This window comes from Delphinapterus leucas, chromosome 9 (assembly GCF_059928025.1).
Source record: "Delphinapterus leucas isolate spDelLeu-1000000601 "Yukka" chromosome 9, BTC_Dleu_Yukka2, whole genome shotgun sequence".
NCBI lineage: Eukaryota > Metazoa > Chordata > Mammalia > Artiodactyla > Monodontidae > Delphinapterus > Delphinapterus leucas.
This window is the reverse complement of record NC_143137.1, coordinates 46626277-46646730: the sequence shown is the minus strand read 5'-3', so window position 1 is coordinate 46646730 and position 20454 is coordinate 46626277. Positions and strand designations below refer to the sequence as shown.

The 20454-nt window shown below is 41.3% G+C and overlaps 1 protein-coding gene across 2 annotated transcripts in view; it reads left to right on the top strand.

The window, feature by feature from the left end:
- Positions 1-20454, top strand: part of CHN2 (chimerin 2) — a 334983-nt gene that overhangs the window by 299046 nt on the left and 15483 nt on the right. Inside the window, exons 8-10 of one of the 2 annotated variants that reach the window (XM_089917579.1) lie at positions 11232-11316; positions 15457-15630; positions 19246-19323. In XM_089917579.1, the coding sequence (XP_089773705.1) occupies positions 11232-11316; positions 15457-15630; positions 19246-19323 (337 nt within the window). The remainder of the gene's footprint in view (positions 1-11231; positions 11317-15456; positions 15631-19245; positions 19324-20454) is intronic. The other variant, XM_089917580.1, reaches the window with a different exon arrangement.

Sequence of the window (20454 nt, the reverse complement as noted above, 5' to 3'; positions counted from 1 at the left end):
TTGCCCACCCTGCATTCTCACGGGCATGCAGGGGTCCCTGCCTGTCCTGGTCCCGCTTCCGTGTGCCTGGGGAAAAGGGTGGTTGGATTTTGCACCTGCCCTTTGGCACAGGCAGAAATCACTTCAGAAATGGTTGTGAGTTTTATTTTGTTTCTTTTGTTTAATAATCAGAAAAGGCTGTTTTGGCAGAAGCAAGTCCGGAAGGAACAATTCAAGGAAAGGCTAACTTCATCACCTTGAATATAAAATGAGGGACTCAGAGTGAGACTGGAATAAATAGGCTTGGAAATACTGGGCTTTATGAAGAAAACAGGGCTTCTGCTCTCAAAGTGCCATGAAGATGAGTCATTTTTATCTACTGTAGCTTGGCTCCCCCGTTATAGTTATTAGAAGCCCCTTATTTTCAAATAATAGAACCCTTGGAAACCATCTTAAGTGAAATAATAGGCAGGCCTCATAGAGCCCCCAAGGGACTGCTCAGAACTCAGGCAGGGAGGAAGCAGGAGCTGGGGGTACACCTGGACCCACTGTCTCCTTCTCTACTCCCTCCCTCCCTCTCTTCCATTCTCCCCCTCCCTTCCCATCATTTCATTGCTTTCTACTCTCATTGTTCTCTCCCTGCACAAAAATATCTTAGTCCATATGGTCTGCAGGATATGGCTGATGGTAACTCCCTGGTTTACATATTACGAAGACCAGCCACAAAATCCCAATTCTAAATTTCCAGAGAGAGAATCGGAATAGCCTGACTCAGACCAGGTGTCTACTATGCTCAGATAACTCTGGCCATGGAGGTCACCCCCTCCCCGTAAATACATGGATGGGGCTATAGGATGTCTGGAGGATGGATGGTACCCAGGTTATGTGTGAATTGTAACTCCCAGCTAGATAGCCTGGAGATGTCAGCTGTAATCCTTTCCACCTTGTTTTGAAGAATTCCACTTAAAGTTTCACATCAAAGTCCAACTCTTTCCACTGGGTTCTGCTTGAAGGAGGTCATGAAGCTACTCTGAGCCTCGATGTTATTATTAATATTAGTATCTGAGAGCCTGGGCATTCTGCAGCACGAGTTAGTCTTGTCATCTGTTAGTCAGACTCAAGTTAGAGTCTCTATTCTTTTAGTTCCATCTTTTACAAAGTGTACCCATTGCTGTTGTGCCATTTTGGAGTTAGGACTAGCCCTCAGCAAACCTGGGAAGTAAATGAGGTTTGTGTCTGGCAAACTCTCCACCCTCTTCGCCTGGATTGGTTCTCCTGCCCCCCTTCCATTGCTCCTATCTGCCGAGTTACTCCATGGAACCACCCTGCTGAGACCTGCCAGCCCTAGTTTCTAGATCTTAGCTTCTCCTTCTCCATGTCATCTGGAGGCTTTACATTCTACAAATTGGCTACACATGAGGGTTAATTTGAGCTATCACCTGTTTCCTGACAAAGCAGCCTGGTAGGTTGCACGAAAACCCTTTCTTCTTTGATTCACCAAGATTTACTATTACTCCACAGATAGTACGTGCTCATTTTAAAAAGGGCTTGTTCATGAAAATGACAGCTAAATTAATCTAGTAGTCGTGTTTTAAATGAGTCCTCTTGAGACAAGCGGCACAATGCCTTTCTGCAATGGAATTTCATTCATGGCAGGGATTTTGGCCAAGTGAGGAAACAAGTTTTGGACAAGGCTCTCACATAGGTGAGTACCTTCTCTGCCTGCCAGGGTCTGACCTAAAGCTTATCTTATACCTCCTTGGCATGTTTTTATGTAAATACTGGGACACTGTCATTGTAAATCCTTTACAAACCAGCAGAGCCTGGTAGAAAGAAAATAGGCTTTGACAGCTAACCCAACAGAGACTCCTTGCTTAGGCCACACACCAGGCAAGTGGCTTGGCCAAGGTGTTCAACAAATGTAAATCATTTACTAACAAGTCTGGCCCATATAAAATGCTCAGTTGTTACTAATTTTATGTTGAGTTTTTTTTATGCCAAAGAACATTTCATTCCAAGGGACTATTCTAAATGACTAAATGGCTGATTCTGGCTTTTTAAGTCTAGAGAAATACTCCTTTTGTGTTTTGTGGAGAGAAAAAAAACCACCAGTGATCACTGTACGTATTAGTTGGGTATAAGTTCTAAGAAGAGCTAACTATTTAGACATTCTTTTTTTTATTCAGCAAATACAGACTGAGGGCCAATTATGTGCCAGGCACTGCCAGGTACAAGAAAGATGGTGGCGACATAAGAATGTGAGCTCTTGGGCTTCCCTGGTGGCGCAGTGGTTGAGAGTCCGCCTGCTGATGCAGGGGACGCGGGTTCGTGCCCCGGTCCGGGAGGATCCCACATGCCGCGGAGCGGCTGGGCCCGTGAGCCGTGGCTGCTGAGCCTGCGCGTCCGGAGCCTGTGCTCCGCAGCAGGAGGGGCCACAACAGTGAGAGGCCCGCGTACCGCAAAAAATAAAAATAAAAAAAAAGAATGCGAGCTCTTCCCCTGCTAGGTGGTTCTCAACCAGAGCAGTTTTGCTCCCCAGGGGACATTTGGCAATGGAGACATTTCTCATTCTCATGACTGGCATCTAGCAGAGGCCAGGGATGCTGCGAAACATCCTACAAGGCCCAGGACAGTCCCCACCACAAAGAGTTATCGGCCCCAATGTCAATAGTACCAAGGTTGAGAAAACTTGCAGTTGACAGTGGGGGCCCTGGCGGCCTTTGAGCGGGGAAGTGTCAAAGGATGTTGGTGCTGATGCCCTCATCAACCTGAGAGGAAGTCAGCCAGCATAAGGATATCTCATTATATGCAATGGGGAGACTCCCAAAACGCTTTGTGGCAGTCAGTGTTTTAGAAATGAAATCCTGTTTTAAATGTACTAGAACAGCTGCTGAATAGACGCACCTGGTGGAGGGGTGGGGGAGGGGTCAGTGGTGCCACGGTGGAGAAACCCGGCTGTCCCACGGCGTCTGCTAGCCCTCACAGGAAAACCCAGGGTCTTCAGTCACAGGCCCAGTGATTCCCCTTGGCTATTTCCCTACATCTGAAAAGGTTCACTTCAAGGCCAGTATTTCATCTGATCTTGCAAGAGGGAAAAGTCCAAAGTTTAACCTAATTTCTCACACAAGTTCAATGTCACATGATGATGGGAAACGCAGTCGATTACAGGAAGAACCCTTGGCTGAGATCAGGAGGCCAAGTGCTGCTGACCATCTGGGTGACCGTGGACAAGCCACCTGTCCTCCAGCCGCCCAGGTAACTGGGCAAAAGCTAGACTAGATGAGCCCCAAACCCAGAGACTTGTAGCTGAAAATGACTTTAGCCATCTCCAGCCCCTTCTTCTCTGCATAGAAAGCAGCTAAGAAAAAATTGCCTTTGATCCAGAGTCCTTTTCATATCAAAGTAAAAGAATAAAGTTCTCATTTTATTAGGAGTAATAAAAATGACAAACTGAGGTGATGTGGTTTTAGTCTATACCCGTGACTCTCTATCAAGGTTACTTTGTCCCCAAGAGCATATTGGGCAATATCTGGAGACATTTGTGGTTGTTCCAGTTGAGGGGTTGCTACTGGCATCTAGTGGGTAAAGGCCAGGGATAATGCGTTATAACTGTCCTACAATGCGCAAGGACTTATCCAGCCCAAAATGTCAATAGTGCCAAGGTTGAGAAACGCTGATTTACACTGATAAGGAAAAGCAAAATTTCTCAACTGTAGCACATCATAAATAGCACTTTCTGTTTCTTATGGTCTAGAACTTGGGCTGAGCTGATTATATACTTGGGCGGTGTCTACACTGACCCATCAAAACATATTTGTTATGAAACCACCAGAGAATACTGCTTTCCAGATTCAGCAGATGTGAGACAAATAACATCCTGCTCACTTAGAAAGTCAAGTTGGGGGATACTTGCTAAACGCCTGAGATTTTTCTTGACAACTCTTCTTGCTCTTGTTTTTCCTAAGTGGCTATTCCTGGGCTATTTGTCAAACAGACTTTATCTCCTGTAATATCATCTTTTTCTGTTTGGTGTGGTTTTTGAATTCCAGGCAGACCAGGCCCAGGATAATAGTCTTGGACAGACATTCTTCCTGTCTGGGGTATTTTCTTCCTGTCTGGGGTATTTTAGTTACTGCCCTAAAGTTTGCAAAATGTTCTTTTTTCTGAAAAGATACTCTTGAAAATCAATAAACTTCAGAGAATGGAAAAAACTGATCAGTGACTTTTCAAGATATGGGGCATTTCATTGGGAGAGTAAACATAATAACTCAATCCGAAATAAAATGGATCCAGAGAGTGTACCCTCAGCATTTACATATAGCCTCCTGTCTAGAGATTGTCCTTGTGAACCCAAAAGAAAATTGAACGATATATCAGCCGTGAAAATAAACGTCGCATCACAAAGCGGAAATTAGGCAGTGGACCTAAAATAATGTTTAACTAACTTTACATTCCCTTGTGTCCCCATTTTGCTATATTTCTGGGGAATGTGTATTTGTGGGGACAATAAGTGGAGCTATTTGCTATTCAGAAATGTCTGCCTGCATTTGTTTGGCTGAAGAAATGAGATGGAAGGCAGTGGGGAAACACTGATGGGAAAGGTTGTTGGTAAATATGAGCAGGGCTAATAAGCATTAAATGCAATCTTGGTATGCTTAATTATTTTTAAAAATATGGCAAGAAGTGAAATTTTAGAAAATCTGTGATTAGCGTATCCTGTATTTCCTGAAGCATCCGGTAGACCAGTTTCCATTTTGTCAATGTATGGTAAACACTGTAGCTACTCTCCTAATTCCTAAATATTGCATTTTTATTTTTACCCCAAGGCATGTTATTTCCCATGTGATTTCTTCATCCATTGGAGATGTTCCAGATAAGAATTTTGCCACTCCTTTTTTTTTTTTCTTTTTGCATGACCTACACGAAAAGAATGCCTTTAAAAAGCCAAACCCACCTTCACTGGCCTTTGGTTGTGCTGTTTCCTCTTCTTGGAATGTTCTCCCCAAGTATCTGCCTCTCCAGGTCAACATCATCAGCTCCCCATCAGCCTAATCTTTCCCAGTGTAGTGAACTCCTATCCATCCTTCAAAAACCCAGTTCAAATACCTCTTTCCCCAGCCTTCTCAGGAAGAATTTATTATTCTCTCCAGTATCCTACCATAGGATAATTATTTATGTTGCCTGTTTATTCTTGTAGATGAGATCCTTGAGTGCAGGAAGGTTTTGCTCCCCTGATCTATTTTGAGTTTGTTATCCAAGGACTAGTATAGTGCCAGGTTAAAAGTAGGCAATCAGCATGTAAGTATTGAATAAATGAGTGAATAATGAGTGGGTGAATGGGTGGATGAACTAGGAAATAGTTGCCCTCTCTGACATCCTTCCCCCACCAATTTGTAATGCCATTTCTGAGATATACCAAGTATCCATATATGTGTGATTTGGTTTCTGATCTTTCCACTGTGTACCACTGGTCTGTTTGTCCATCCTGCATGGTGTTTTACTTTTTTTTTTTTAAACTATATAAGTCTTGATATATAGTCGGATGTGTTTTCTTATGTTCTTCTACTTATTCAAAATTATCGTCGCTATTTCTTTCTGCTCTATTCTTCCATATAGATTGTAGGGCCATCTTGTCAGGTTTTGTGAAAAGCACCATGGAGACTTTGCTTGAAATTGCATTGAATTTAAAGGTTCATTTGGAGGATAATTGATATATTTACAGTATTGAACGTTGCCATACATGAATATAGAATATCTCCTTACTTATGAATATAGAATATCTCCTTACTTAATTTAATTATTTTATAATTAGATTATTGCTGATGCTGTGAATTAAGTCTTTAATTTTTATGATTTAACAAAATGAGTTATTGCTGATGTATAACGATGCTACTGATTTCTTCTTATTGCTCTTATATTAAGTAAACTTGATGGGCTTGTTCTTTCTTCCGACCATATATGATGTATTTCTTTGTCTCGTTTTATTAGGCTGGCTAAAACTCTGAAGGATAATGCCCAAGAGAAGCACTTACAGCAGTCAGCCTTTTCTTTCTGCTGACTCTAAAGGAAATTATTCTAATATTTTATCTTTAAATGTGATGTTTATTATATGTGTATCATAGATATCTTTAATCAACCATTTTTACGAGAGTTCCCTCTATTTCTAGTATGCTAATAGCTATTACTATGAACAGGTGTTGAATTTTATTAACTGTTGGTATTCTAATTTTTAAAATGATTATGTGGTTTCTCTCTCTTGTTTTATTATTGTTATGAATTCTAGTAATATGTCAACTACCTTAAATCCCGGAAATAAACCCTCCTCGGTCATGACATTTAAATATAATGCTACACTCAGTAGGATTTTTATATTTATGTTCATAATTGAAATTGATGTATAATTTTACTTTTATGTACCATTCTTGTATGGTTTTTGAATCAAGATTACATTACCTTCATTAAGTGAATTGTGGAGCTTTTCTTTTTTTTCCTCTCTGCTCTGCAGTAGTCTGTATTGGCTAGAGATTGTTCTTTAAAAATTCGATTAAACCTAATAAGATCATTTGGGATCAATGACCATTTGAGGGTAGATGTTTTACTGCAGATTTAATTATTTAATGGGTATAATTGAATTTAGGTTTTCTATATTATTTTGAGTCATTTTGATAATTTATATTCTTTAAGAAAATCATCCATTTCATATAACTTTTAATTTTGTGGGTAGAAAGTTAGCATTCTCGAGGTTTTTGTTTTATATCATTACTGCATCTGCATTCATGTCCTCTCTTTTATTGTTTGTGCCTTTTTTCTTGATCAATTGCCCAAGGTTTGCCTATCCTATAAATCTTTTAAAAAATCACCTGTTAGTTTTTTTAATCCTTTTTCTTTTATTTTTCTATTTCATTATATTCTACAATAATCTTTTTTGTTTCTTTGTTTTACTGTTTGAATCTTCCATATCCTTTTTTTCATCCTGTTTTTCAGTCCTCTGAAATTAGTCATCTTGTTATTGTTTCATAAACAGGCTTGATTAGATTGGCCTGTGTTTCCCAGTTTTCTTGCTCACCCTGGCTTCTTGAATCCTGTCCTTTCCCACTAGGTTCAATGTGCTTCTTACAGAACTATATTATCCCTAAGTGTATCTTTGAGTGAGGACCTGTGAGTGGAAACTCTTGGCATTTGTCTGAAAATATCTTTATTTCACCCTTGCTTTTGAATGGTAATTAGCTGTGTATAGAAGTTAGGTTGGCAGTAATTTTCTCTGAGCACTTTGATGAAATCTGTAATCTACTTGTCTCTTTTTTGCTGAGGAGAAGTCTGTTTTCACCCTAATTGCTGTCCTTTCGCAGGTAACCTGTTTTTTCAGGATTTTGCTTGTCTCTTTGGTATTCTGCACTTTCACTCCAATCTGTATAGGTCTAAATTATTTTTTATTCATCAGGTTTGAGGCTCATTTAGCTTTTCTTAATCTGAGGGTTTTGTGTCTTTTAGCAATTCTGGAAAGATCTCAACTGTTTCTCTTTTTGAATATCGCTTCCATATATGCCCTTAACCCCGTCATCTCTCAGCTTTTCAGGATCATCACTCCTTTGCTTCTCTCTCTTCTGCATCTCCAGTCTCTTCTACCTATTGTATCAATCTCATTGACAAGTCAACATGCCCTAATGTCTCCCATCTTTTATTTAAAAAAAAAAAAAATCCTCCCAGGGCCCACCCCATATTTCCCTGGAGCTATCTTTGTTGCTCTGCTGGACATCACCACCAAACTTTTTGACGAATTTGCCTACACATTTCTCTACTTCCGTGCCTCCCAGTTATCCTTCAGTTCCCTCGAGTATGACTTCTGCCCTCAACAATCCAGAGACTGCTCTTGCCAAGGTTGCCAGTGACTTCCATGTGTCTGAATCACAGTTCAACCCTCATTTAACTGGACCTCTTTCCAGCATTCAACCTGGTTGGCCACTCCTTCCCTAAAACACGCTTCACCTCTTGACTTCTGAGACACTTTACTTTCTTGGTTCTCTCCAAATGTTGGAGCACCATGGGCTTGGAATTGAGCTCTATTTTCCTCATTTTCTATTCTCTATTGCTAATAGGTTTTTTTATTCCATTCACATGATTTTAAATACCATTTACTTGTCACGGATGGCCAAATGTATACCTCCAGTTCCACTCCTCCTCTGAGTTATTGAATTGTGTGTGAATTCCTGCTTGACCATAAAACTTGGAATCTCAGCAGCATTTTAACTTAAACTGCTCAAAGCTGAATTCTTGAATTTCTCCCAAAAGAATGTCTTCCATAGCTCAGCAAGTGGCATCACTATCCACCCGGTTTCTAAAGCGAGAATCTAGGAGTCACTGTTGATTCCTCTCTCCTTCAAATACCCACATTTATTCTACTGTCAGGTCCTTTCAATTCAATCTTCAAAAGAGAACTCAAATCCATTCACTTTCTATCTCTTCCTCCAACATTCCTGGTCATGGCCTCTATCATTTCCCAACTAGTAACCACTACCCAGTTCCTGAATCTTTTCTGCTATTAACACTCTCGCTTCCATTTTCAACACAGCGGTCAGAACATCTTTTTTAAAAAATCATCTTCCTACTTGAAGTCCTTCAAGAACTTCCTATTGGACCTAGATTACAACCAAATCCACACTCATTAATAAAGCCTTCAAGGCCCTGTCCTACCTTCAACCTCATCCCAATTTCTCTCCCCCTCACTCTGGTGTTCTGGCCACCCTGGCCTTCTAGTCCCTCAGTCACACCAAGCTCTTTTGCTCCTGCAGGACCTCCGTAGATTCCTTCTGCCTGAAATGCACGCCTCAATGCCCCCACCAGACTGGCTCCTTCTCTTCCTTCAAGCAGCTTGAGGTCACCTTTCAAAAGATGACTTCTCGACCCTCATGGATATCACAGGGGCCTTTCTTAAATCTCTCTAGTAACAGCCTCATTTTTTTCTTTTTTTTTTTGCGGTACGCGGGCCTCTCACTGTTGTGGCCTCTCCCGTTGCGGAGCACAGGCTCCGGACGCGCAGGCTCCGGACGCGCAGGCTCAGCGGCCGTGTCTCACGGGCCCAGCCGCTCCGCGGCATGTGGGATCTTCCCGGACTGCGGCACGAACCCACGTCCCCTGCATCGGCAGGCAGACTCTCAACCACTGCGCCACCAGGGAAGCCCTCATTTATTCTTTTATAGCCCTTTCCGCACCTTTTCTCTTTTTTTTTTTTTTTTTGAGATATATTATTTACATATTATTTTATCGACCTTGCAGTTTCAACGGTATATTAGCAATCAACTTTGTTGCCATGATTAACCAGCAGTCCCTTTAGAACACTTCTAGTAAAATATTAAGAAACCTTTGATTGCTGAATTTGTAAAATGTTCAGCTTTCAGTAGGACACTTTACTGAGGAATTCTTTTAGTACCACATTTAATGTGAATGGGCCTTTCAATGAATCGTGGCATTTTGGCTCTGGGAGAATTCAAATGCTCCCTCAGATGGATTCTCTGCATTCCAGCAAGGGGTGCTTTGTCATATCTTAGTGTCATTTCCTTGCAGCACGATTCTCCATTTTAGTAAAAATAATTCTGAGAGGTTTTTTTCTCCCCCCCGATCATTTTTCAAAGGAGAAATAGTATAAGGGGGGCAGTTTGCATGTGACAAACTGAAATACCAAAAGACTATTATAACTGAGCTGTATTGCATAGAAACCGTGGTCAGAAGTTGCTCTTTTTGATGGGTTGATTGACTACTTTCTCTGCCTTGACAAATCTGTGAGTGCCATTAGGAGGGAACCAAGCTTGTTTCATTTGTCACTTTATGTATACCCAATTACTAGTATATATAAATAAATAAAGATCTCAAAGTGATGCCATTTTTTCTTAAGTAGAGCTCTGATGAACATCTTCCCAAATTGTGACCGTAGTTGTCATCCTGACTATACAGGCCTGTACAGGCCTCCCAGTCTCTTAAAAAAATAATATTGTCTGCATGTCTTTTATTTGTTAATGGAGGTTTAAAACTTTGAAGGTCCTTATAGGAGCCACACAGTCTCATAATATTTTAATTTTGTAAAAATTCAAGACCTCTTCACATAGATTGATATGCCCCCAAATAGACTGCCTGTGATGGTTTCTGGCTTACTTCAACCACATTTGCTTTCAAGGATTCCCCTAGCTCTGCTTCTTGCAGCTCATTGGTGCCCAGGAACATGTATTTTTGTTTTGTTTTATTTTTGTTTTAAATCATGACTTAATACATGGTCCTGTCACAGGTGGACCTGTACCTGAATAATGAGAGATAAGACCATCCTTACTTCATGATGTTCAAAATATTTAACAACTGACTTGGCCACCAACCAATGAGACTGGCACCTTGGCCAATCAGAAGGGACTTTCAACCTACACACACCCAGAGGTCACACCGGGGCCTACTGAATGCAGACACCTCTCTGGGGAAGGCAATTCTATAGACCCTATTGGTATCCTTCATTTTCAGCCAACTCCCTCACTTTTTTTTTTTTACGGTGTGCGGGCCTCTCACTGTTGTGGCCTCTCCCGTTGCGGAGCACAGGCTCCAGACGCTCAGTCTCAGCGGCCATGGTGCACGGGCCAAGCCGCTCTGCGGCATGTGGGATCTTCCCGGACCGGGGCACTAACCCTTGTCCCCTGCATCGGCAGGCGGACTTTCAACCACTGCGCCACCAGGGAAGCCCGAACTCCCTCACTTTTTAAATGCCTCTTCTGAAAGTGGCTTAAAGCCTTGGAACCTTCTAATTTTCCCATAGTCATGTCTTATTTATACCTACCTGGATATTCTATAGATAGGGCAGCTTTGGTCAAAAGGCCACAGTAACTGAGGTCTGCCTTCCAGAACTTGCTGAGCTAAATGCAGGTTATAGCAACCAGCTCAGGCTCTCTTGGGTTTTTCCATACAGTGCCTTGTTTGGGGTAGGGAGAGTCTCATTCCTTAGCTGATGGCATGGCCTGTCCTCTTACTGTTTCTCCACATTCCTTTCTGGCTCTGGTGTGGGGCATGGAGGCTCAGTGGAGGATTTTCAGAAATCAAAGCACATCTCTGTTTTTTCCAGGTCTGTTCGCAACTCATCCCCACTGGAAAGAAAACGCCCAGTGAGGGATGCTCACTCCCACTCAGGCCTTTGTTCCTTGGTGTCTATTCGTTTCATGTCCAAGGCCACCTGCCTCCAGGTGACTGACTTCTCTAACACTTTTCTTCGTCTCGGCTCACAGGTCCACACGTTCCGAGGCCCGCACTGGTGTGAATACTGTGCCAACTTCATGTGGGGGCTTATTGCCCAAGGAGTCCGATGCTCAGGTAGGCACGGAGCTTTCCTTCCCCTTTTCCATTTACATCAAGCGCCGCAATGATGAGCTGGAGGGCATCTCTCCAGAGCGGGGAAATAGGCCCAGATTAGCTCAGAAGTCTAGCTTTCTGGAAGATTCAAGGCATCTCTGTGCTTAATGGAGAAACTCCTCTAGGTGTTTGCTAGAATGAAAAGGATTATCTCTGTTTATACAAGAAAAGAAAAAAATCCAGGGGAGTATATTTTCTTAGGCACCTACCTGCCATCCAAACTAGGTAGCTGTCCTTAAAAGAAAAAACTAAATCAATTCCAATGGAATTGCATAGATAGAAAAGTTACATTAATTTCCCATCTTCTATTTATCATGCCATTTAGCCTCACCAGTGAACCTTCGGGGAGATGCAGTTATTCTCCCCATTAAATAGATGAAGAAACTGAGCCTTAATGATAATCTTTAATTGCCCCTGGCCACATAGTAGGTGGTGGAACATTGATTTGGCTCCAGAGCCCATCATGCCCAGTATTTTTCTGCCATCAGATTAGCAGTGAAAATACACACCTTGATTTGATATCACATATTTTCAAAGTACTTTGAAACCCTAGGTGTTTTTCCATCTAGAACTAGACACACACACCCATTGCTAAGAGCACACAGCATATCTTATTAAGATACATCTAACAAAACAGCAAAGAATGGCCAAATTAATGTGTAACCAGGCTTCCTACTTCATCATGCCATGCTTTTTCTGGCGAACAGTTCCGGCCGGAAGCAAGGATAGCCTCCTGTGATACATTGACCGGGTTTCCACTGACAGCATGACTGATTTCTTTCTTGCTAGGGTGTGATTTTAAAAAATAATTCTTATGAAGCTTTTAAAATAAGCTAATGACACTACATTAAGATGATCTGTTTCCTACAAATGAACTTATTTACAAAAAGAAACAGACTCACAGACACAGAAAACAAACTTATGTTTACCAAAGGGGAAAGGTGGCGGGGGAGATAAATTAGGAATTTGGGAGCAACATATAAACACTACTATATGTAAAATAGATAAACAAGAAGGACCTACTGTATAGCACAGAGAACTCAATATTTTATAATAACCTATATGGGAAAAGAATATGAAAAAGATAGATACATAACTGATCACTTTGCTGTATACCTGAAACTAACACAACACTGTAAATCAACTATACTTCAATAAAAATTTAAAAAATAAAAATTAAAAATGATGATCTATTTCCCCATACTGCCCATTTTGGTTCACAGGATCATGGGACCTTAAATCCTTTCTCTGCCTGGAAAGGGCTATTTCAGCTTCTAGTATATAGATACAGCAATCACCTATGGTGATACCTGGACGGGTCCAGGAGTGCTCGTGTATGTCAATTCGTCTGGCTGCCCCCATCCCAGATCCATGAGGCAAGCAGTAAATGTAGGTTTGGAGGCAGACTCTCCAGAAATGATCTAGATACCTCTGATTACCACAAAAGTTACAAAGTATCTCACAGTTCAACCACTGAGAAAAGTGGTGGAATATTTGAATTACTCAGTGGTCATTAGTTCAACCTGTTCAGATTATACCTACCAAAAATATCCCTAATTGCTTCTATTATCCAATTTCAGCAGGAAACTGGTCCAAAGTCAATATTATGAGAACAAAACTCTGGGATTCAGATTAGCTGTGAACGGCAACTTGCTCTGGGATAAGAGAGTTTGGGTTTTTTGGGGGTTTTTTTTCTGTGTTTGTTTTTTTTTTAAATAAAACATAATTCTAAGGCTATGTTACTATTCTCCAATGGCCACTGTTTAACCTCATACTTCCTCTGAGCAGCAGGAGAACTGAAAACTGATCATTAAATGTTTGGAATATCCATCATTACCTCTCAACTCTCCATATTTTACATAATTTAAATATTTTTTAAATTAACTAGACTTTATTTATATCATATAGAATTGTATTCGTTTGCAAAAACTGAATATTTTTATACTTGTTAGAAAACATCTTCATTTTAATAAAATATCAGTATTTAACTCTACATAAAAACACTGTCATTTCAGACCTTAAAATGAAGTTTATAAAGTAATTAAAAATAGAATTATGCTATAATCCAGCAAGTCCACTTCTGGGTATATACCCAAAAGAACTGAAAGGAACAGACCTTTGTACACCCACGTTGATAGCAACATTGTTCACAACAGCCAAAAGGTAGAAACAACCCAAGTATCCATCAGTGGATGAATGGATAAACAAAATGTGGTATATACATAAAATGGAATATTATTCAGCCTTTAAATGGAATGTTCTTCAGGAAATTCTGTCATGGGCTACAATATGAATGAACCTTAAGGACATTATGCTAAGTGAAATAAGCCCGTCACAAAAGGACAAATACTGTATGATTCCACTTCTATGAGGCATCTAAAGTAGTCACATTCATAGACGCAGAAGGCAGAATGTGGTTGCCAGGGGCCGAGGGGAAGAGGGTCCAGGGAGTTACTGTTTTATGGGTACAAAGTTTCAGCTTTGAAAGATGCAAAAAAGCTTTGGAGATCGGTGGTGGTGGCCGCACACAGTGGGAAGGAACCTAATGCCACTAAACTATACACTTAAATGGCTAAAACGGTGAATGTTACGTGTATTTTACCACATTTCTAAAAAAATTGTTTTAAATGAAGTTTGTAAGAATTCAGTGAGTAAAAATGACTAATGAAATAACTTAAGAATAGCTGGGCAGGTATCCTTATATTTTCTATCACCGTATGTGTTATTTCTTCTATTTAACTCTCATGTAGTGTTCCCACACTTCAGACTTCACATATAGTAATTTATTTGATCCGCATGATAACGGTGCTATTATATCCAAACAAGAAAACCAGCCTATTCTATTTAGTTCAGTTCACCAACCTTTGTATTCACTAAATAGATCTATCAAATGTTATTGAAGTTTACTTGAGCTTTGCTGAACTTCTCATGTTGATAAAGCTAAGACAATTAGAACTGGTTTTGTCTTTGGAGGGGGATAGACAGAACTCAGCCAGTAAACACGACACGAAAATCATGTAATGACAAAAATCGTTTTCTGATGATTTTGCAAAAGTTTAGATCCTCTCAAATCCTTGGTGTAGTTAAGTGCTTTTATTTAAAGAAACTGATTACAATATTCATTATCGTGTGTGTATAATATGTATATAAAATAAAAAATTGATATTATTATTCTTTACACCTATAAAAACAATCAGTATTAGAAGGTACTTTGAATAGATACCAAATCAACTTTGAACATCTTCAGCATTAAATTTTTATTTTCCAGAACGTAGACTGTGCCTTGTTATTGTTAGAGAGATTCCATCAGTGGATACCAACTGCTAATAAGGCTTTTAATGTGCACATTGAACTTAAAAGCACCTTTTCAGCTTTGGATCTTGATATGAGCTTTATGAATAATTAGTCTTATCATCACATTACATGGCATTGTTCTAAATTGTAAACTCTCGGGTACTCCCACCGGTGGCCAGTTAGACAGTATTTCCGCTCAACAGGTGTCAAAATAAGGCAAGTAGAAAGGAGAATGGCCTGCTGAAACTGCCCAGCAAGGAGGACAGGAGTGGAAAGTATGGGCAACTCTCCAGGAATGCGAAAGAGGATGCCAATGGTCATGGGTCTCTCAGACCAAAGATTAGAGATTCTTACAGAGACAGTCATCATGTCTTCCGTAAAAGGAGTGTCACGAGCTTAAGGGAAACAACCTAGCAAAAGTCCTAGGTGCCCTTTATGAGACACAATTTGCTCTGGGAATCCAAACCCAAAAGCCCTCATATGGACCCAAAGTTTCCAGTTCCAAAAGGGAAAAAAAAAGCATACAAACAACCTGGCTAATTACCAAAACTATCTCCATGAGATGTTCTATTCTTATGGTCCAGCCACAGAGAAGGATTACTGAGAAAAGTGGAATTATATAAGTTTCATGAGTAAAGCTAGATTTCATACTCACCTTGTGGACAGCATCACCTCTAAGTGGGATGGATATTTCAGAGAGATACAGCAAACTCCGGGTGTTCTCATTTTTATTTTTGGTAACATATAATTTGTGTTGAGCTTTGACAAAACGGCCAGGCAAGCGTAATGTGGCTTCTTTGTTTACAGACTGTGGATTGAACGTACACAAACAGTGTTCCAAGCATGTTCCCAATGACTGCCAACCTGATCTCAAGAGGGTCAAGAAGGTGTACTGCTGTGACCTGACAACACTCGTGAAGGCTCACAACACGCAGAGACCCATGGTGGTTGACATGTGCATTCGGGAAATTGAAGCAAGAGGTTTGGAAAAAACACACCTGCTTCTTAGAGTGATTTTATTTTTACTGTTGTCAAGGAGACTCCCTTATAATTGTTCAGTTGACTCTCCAGTACTGATCTTGGGGAAATGGTCTGCCCGGGCCCGTGCGCGCATGCACACGTGCCAAATCCAACCAATGACATCCATTTCTGTGTCATACATAAATCATGCATGTATGCACTTAACACACACTTGCTAAGCATTTATCACGGGCTACACACTGGGGATATAAAAGTCACACCTTCAGGAAATTCATAGCATAATGTGCAGAATCGGGGGTTGGGGGCAAATAAATAAAGGCTGTGAGTACATATACTCAAAACACTATTAAAAACAAAACCACGGAGTCACAGAGTGAAACATTTTAATCTTATCTGAGGAGAGTTCAGAAAGGGTTTATGGCAGAGGTGAGGTTTGAATCGAGTCTTTGAAAGTGCTTCTATTAAATAAGTAAAGAAATTTTGGGTCAACACATATATTTTCTACCATATAGCAATTCACTCCTAGTATTGGTTCTGTTTATTTCAAAGAGGAGAGTTAAAAAATTGAAAAGATCTATTCACTGAAAATTGAGAAGGCAAGGAAGATAGAAACATTTCAAAGAAGAGATTCTTTATATTATGCTTGAGTCATCTTTCCTTTATTTGTGCTTCGGCCACTTTTCAGTATCAAAATGTTCAGTGATATGGTGGATAGAGCCTGGTTAGGGAGAACTGGATTGTTGGATGTAATTTGGATAATTGGAAAGGCTTTTACCATTGTTGCCATGTATTTACCCTGCTATAGTTGGTATCCATCATTGTGTCCAAATTGGCTTAATATATTCTACAGGTATTTATGCATTCGCCAACCATCCCATTCTTTCCAAAACAAAGCAAAGGAGGGTATTGTAACTTGTTATCCCAAAGCTTTTAGAGATAGGAAATTATTCCCTCTTCCATACAGGATGAAAACGATAGCTATTCTGTTAACTTAAGACTTGCTCATTTCATCTCAAATTGTAAGAAATGCCTCCTGCCTTTTGACTGCTGTGTCTGTCAGAGTTGAATGGGAGCTTTGGAATCTGGTGAAGCTGTTGATGCAGGGGCTGAGCTGAGTACGAGTTGAGGGGGGTGCCCTGACTCTGGATGAGTGGCTGGGAAGAGCAGCCCTGGGTCCTGCTGTTTAGAGGACTCCGCGACCCCAAAGGGTCAGATCATCAGCCTCTCCAGAGCCGGCAGTCAGGACTTCCGCTTCTCTGAAGAAGCTGGGATCATCCCATAGGGATCCTCATCAGAGACTACTAATAATTTGGGCAAAGTCACTACCACATCAGGTGTCTAATGTGTCCACGGGGAGCACAGCACTAAGCAAGTCTAGTACAAGAGCTAGAATAGCACAAGTGAGGAATTTATACGGAAGTCACAGCAAAGGGACTGGAGCTACAGGCATTAGGGGCCTGTGCATGTGAGCAGAACCAGAGGATGGGCTGGAAGAAATTCACGTGGTGCTGCCATTCCCAGCTTCACTGCCACCACTGCCAACATCTTACCCTGTCTTCCACCCATAGCAAACTTCTTGTTGTTCTCCAAATGCTTCTACCGCCACTTGTTTCTGCATGATATGGCAGAGTGAAAAGATCATGACCTTGAAGTTAGATTCCCAACCCCTTCTCATATTAGCTATAGTATGACCTTGGGCAAGTTACTTACTCCATCTGAATATCTATTTTCTCATCTTTAAAGTAACAGAATCAGTTGTACCTCCTAAGGTAGTTATGAGGGTTAAAATGAGTTAATCCATATAAGTGACCTAGTACAGGGCCCAACATAATAGGACTCAACTCTGTTGTTTCTTTTGGTTTTTTCTTGGAATGACCAACTCCCCTAACTCCACCTCCAAATCTGTGTGTCTAACCAATGTACTTAACCCATAGCTTTCAATGCTGTCACAGAGACCCCAAATAATAGTGTCTTCAAAAAGCTAGAAATCTCTCTCTCCGGCAGCAGCCCAGGGCTCACGGAGCAGCTGCCCAGGAACAGGCACCCAGGCCCTGCCAGCTGTTGCTCTGTCATCCTTGAGTGCTGCCCTCATGTGCATGGTCCCAGATGGTTATCACCGTCTCATCTGCATTCCAGCCAACAGCAAAAGGGCATACCCTTTCTCTTCAAGTCCATGACCCAGGCACTATACACATCACTTCTGCTCTCTTCACACTGGCCAGGAGTTAATGGCCTCTGCGATGGATGTTGTTCTAAAAACCAAGGGTTTTATCACAACAGAGGAAGTGGAGAACTAGTATTGGACGGGGAGCTGGCAGCCTCTGCTAACTCTGGCAAACTCCAGCCTGTCCTTCATGATGTCCTTTAAAGATAGCTCCTCAGTAAGACCTTCCCCATGGCCTATTCTATCAAAAGGCAGTGTTAGTGTCCACTGCACTGTGCTCCCCTGTGCCACTGTGTCCTTGCCTCTGTTGCCGTGCAGGTTACAACTGGACTGGAGCGTGCTTACATGCACCACCAACTAGAACAGAATGACACCGGGCCTCATCTTATGGGCCAATTCATTTGATCGGTAGTGGCATCCTAGACAACTGTCCTGAGACGAATTCTGAAACTGAGTGGGGCTCAGTAGGAGAAGAAGCTGAGGTCAATCAAGAATGTCTCCTCTGGTCACAGGAGAGAGGAGGGGTAGTATGTATGCCATGCATTTGTTGTCTCTGATGCAGACCCGATGTCAGCCCTTACATATGGCAGATAGTACATGTGAAAAACAGAAATGCATGTCAGTTAGCAGGAGTTTGACAGAGTATACTGCAGCAGCAGTAGAAGCTATTTATTTGCTTATTTATTATTGCTGTAGCTACAGTTTGATAGCAGCTAGTTTTTGACATAAAAGGTCTGAAATCTTGTCCTCTATCCCTTCTGATACTTTGGAAATATCTTAACAAATCAATGAGATCTAGGAGCAGAACCCACATCTTTTTTCTTAGACTAAATATACAGCGATCAAGTTTCCAGAATCATTCAATAGAATTTTATTTTCCTGCATCCGTTTGTATGATCATTTATTTGAAGGTATACCAATTAAATCAATCATATGTAGTTAAACATATAACATATTGTCATGTTTATGATGAAACATATAAGGCTATAAAATCTGGATAGTTCCAGTAAAATCAGGGTAATATGTACCACACACATGCATACTTGTACTGGGTACCTAGTACACGCTACATGCAGTATGGCATATGGATTGAGATGATGCTGCGAGGAAAACAGTTTGCTGCAGTGAAATCACATCCAGCTGTCAGATGAACAAAGGAAGCAGCAGACCACGGTTGATGAGAATCTTGACCATGGGTTCACTTTGCAAAGCCAGGCAGGAGGAGTACCAGATTGCTGAGGTCTCCACTGCCACACAAGCAAATGAAGACAGACTTGCACAGAAACCGAGATGGACAAGTTCAAGTTCTGACGTGACAGTATGTAATATATAAGAGCACTGACTATATTTGCTCATTTCCTGATAGCACGCAGTGTAGATAGGAAATCAGATTCTCTTTTAGATGTTTTAGGAAGCTAAAGTTAAAATCTGTCTGTCCCTTTTTTTAACAGGATTAAAGTCAGAAGGGCTTTATAGAGTGTCCGGGTTTACTGAACACATCGAAGATGTCAAAATGGCATTTGACAGAGGTAGGCTTGCACGTTCTTGAGTGCCAAATGATTTCTCCTTAGCATCCTCTCTTTTGGAACCAGGTTTTACTCATAATGGAAATGGGTTTTTAGAGCTACTGAGAGCTATTCTTTAGGAAGCCAAGGAGTAACGGTTCACAAATATCACAGTTCTCTGCTTCTCTGGGGAAAGTGTTTTTTTAAAAGTCGTGGACAGTTGACCATACGGAGAAGTGAGTTTAAAATACTACTTGAAAATGATCAGACAGCATTTGGTGCCATTAAGGTTCTTGACCTGGTCGCCCAACATTTATGGTCAGTTCACATGGCACCAGGGTACCTTCTGCATCCTCCATCTCAGATCCCTTTGATTTCTTCTCCCAGAGCTCCAGAGAAGAGAGCATAGGGATGGGGGTACCCCTGGCACTGAAGTCGGGGAAGTTTAGGAGGTAACTCCTTTTGTTCTTTGTGACTGTGCCATACGTCCTCTAGGCCATATTCTTTCTTAGGTCAGATATCATGAGCCAACTTGGGAACTTACTAAAAATACAGATCACCAGGGCCCACCCTGGGGACTCATTCAGGAAGCTGAGTGAGCCCAAGAATCTGTATATCTGTTGAATGATCCAAATACTTCTGGTACAGCCAATCAGAGATGGAACGTCTAGCCCACTAGCTAGGACCTGCACTCTGTAGAGTAGTAGACAAGGTCTCTGATGATCTAGCTGCCCTATCTGTCCAGGCTCATAGCCAGTTCCTCCTGTCTGTATACTCTGTACCCCAGCAATACTGACATACACCCTACCTCTTTTCATGAACAAGCACCTGGGCTCATGTTGCTCTGTCCATCTAGGATGTGTTCACATCTCTGCCTGGCAAGCACTTACCTATTCATCAGGTGTCAGCTCAAGTCTTTCCTCTGTCACGACCCCTCCCCAACCTCCCCAAGCTGACCTAAGAATTCCATTTCCTTTTCCTCTGCCCGCCCCCTTGTTTCCACATGTCTCCAGCACAGCAGTCTTCTTATTTCCTTGTAATTGTTGAGTTGCAGGCCTGACTCCCAGTCTAACTAGAGTTATATTTGAAGGGAGTACAGTTGGCCTTCTGTATCTGCAGGTTCCATATCCGTAGATTCAACCAATCATGGATCCA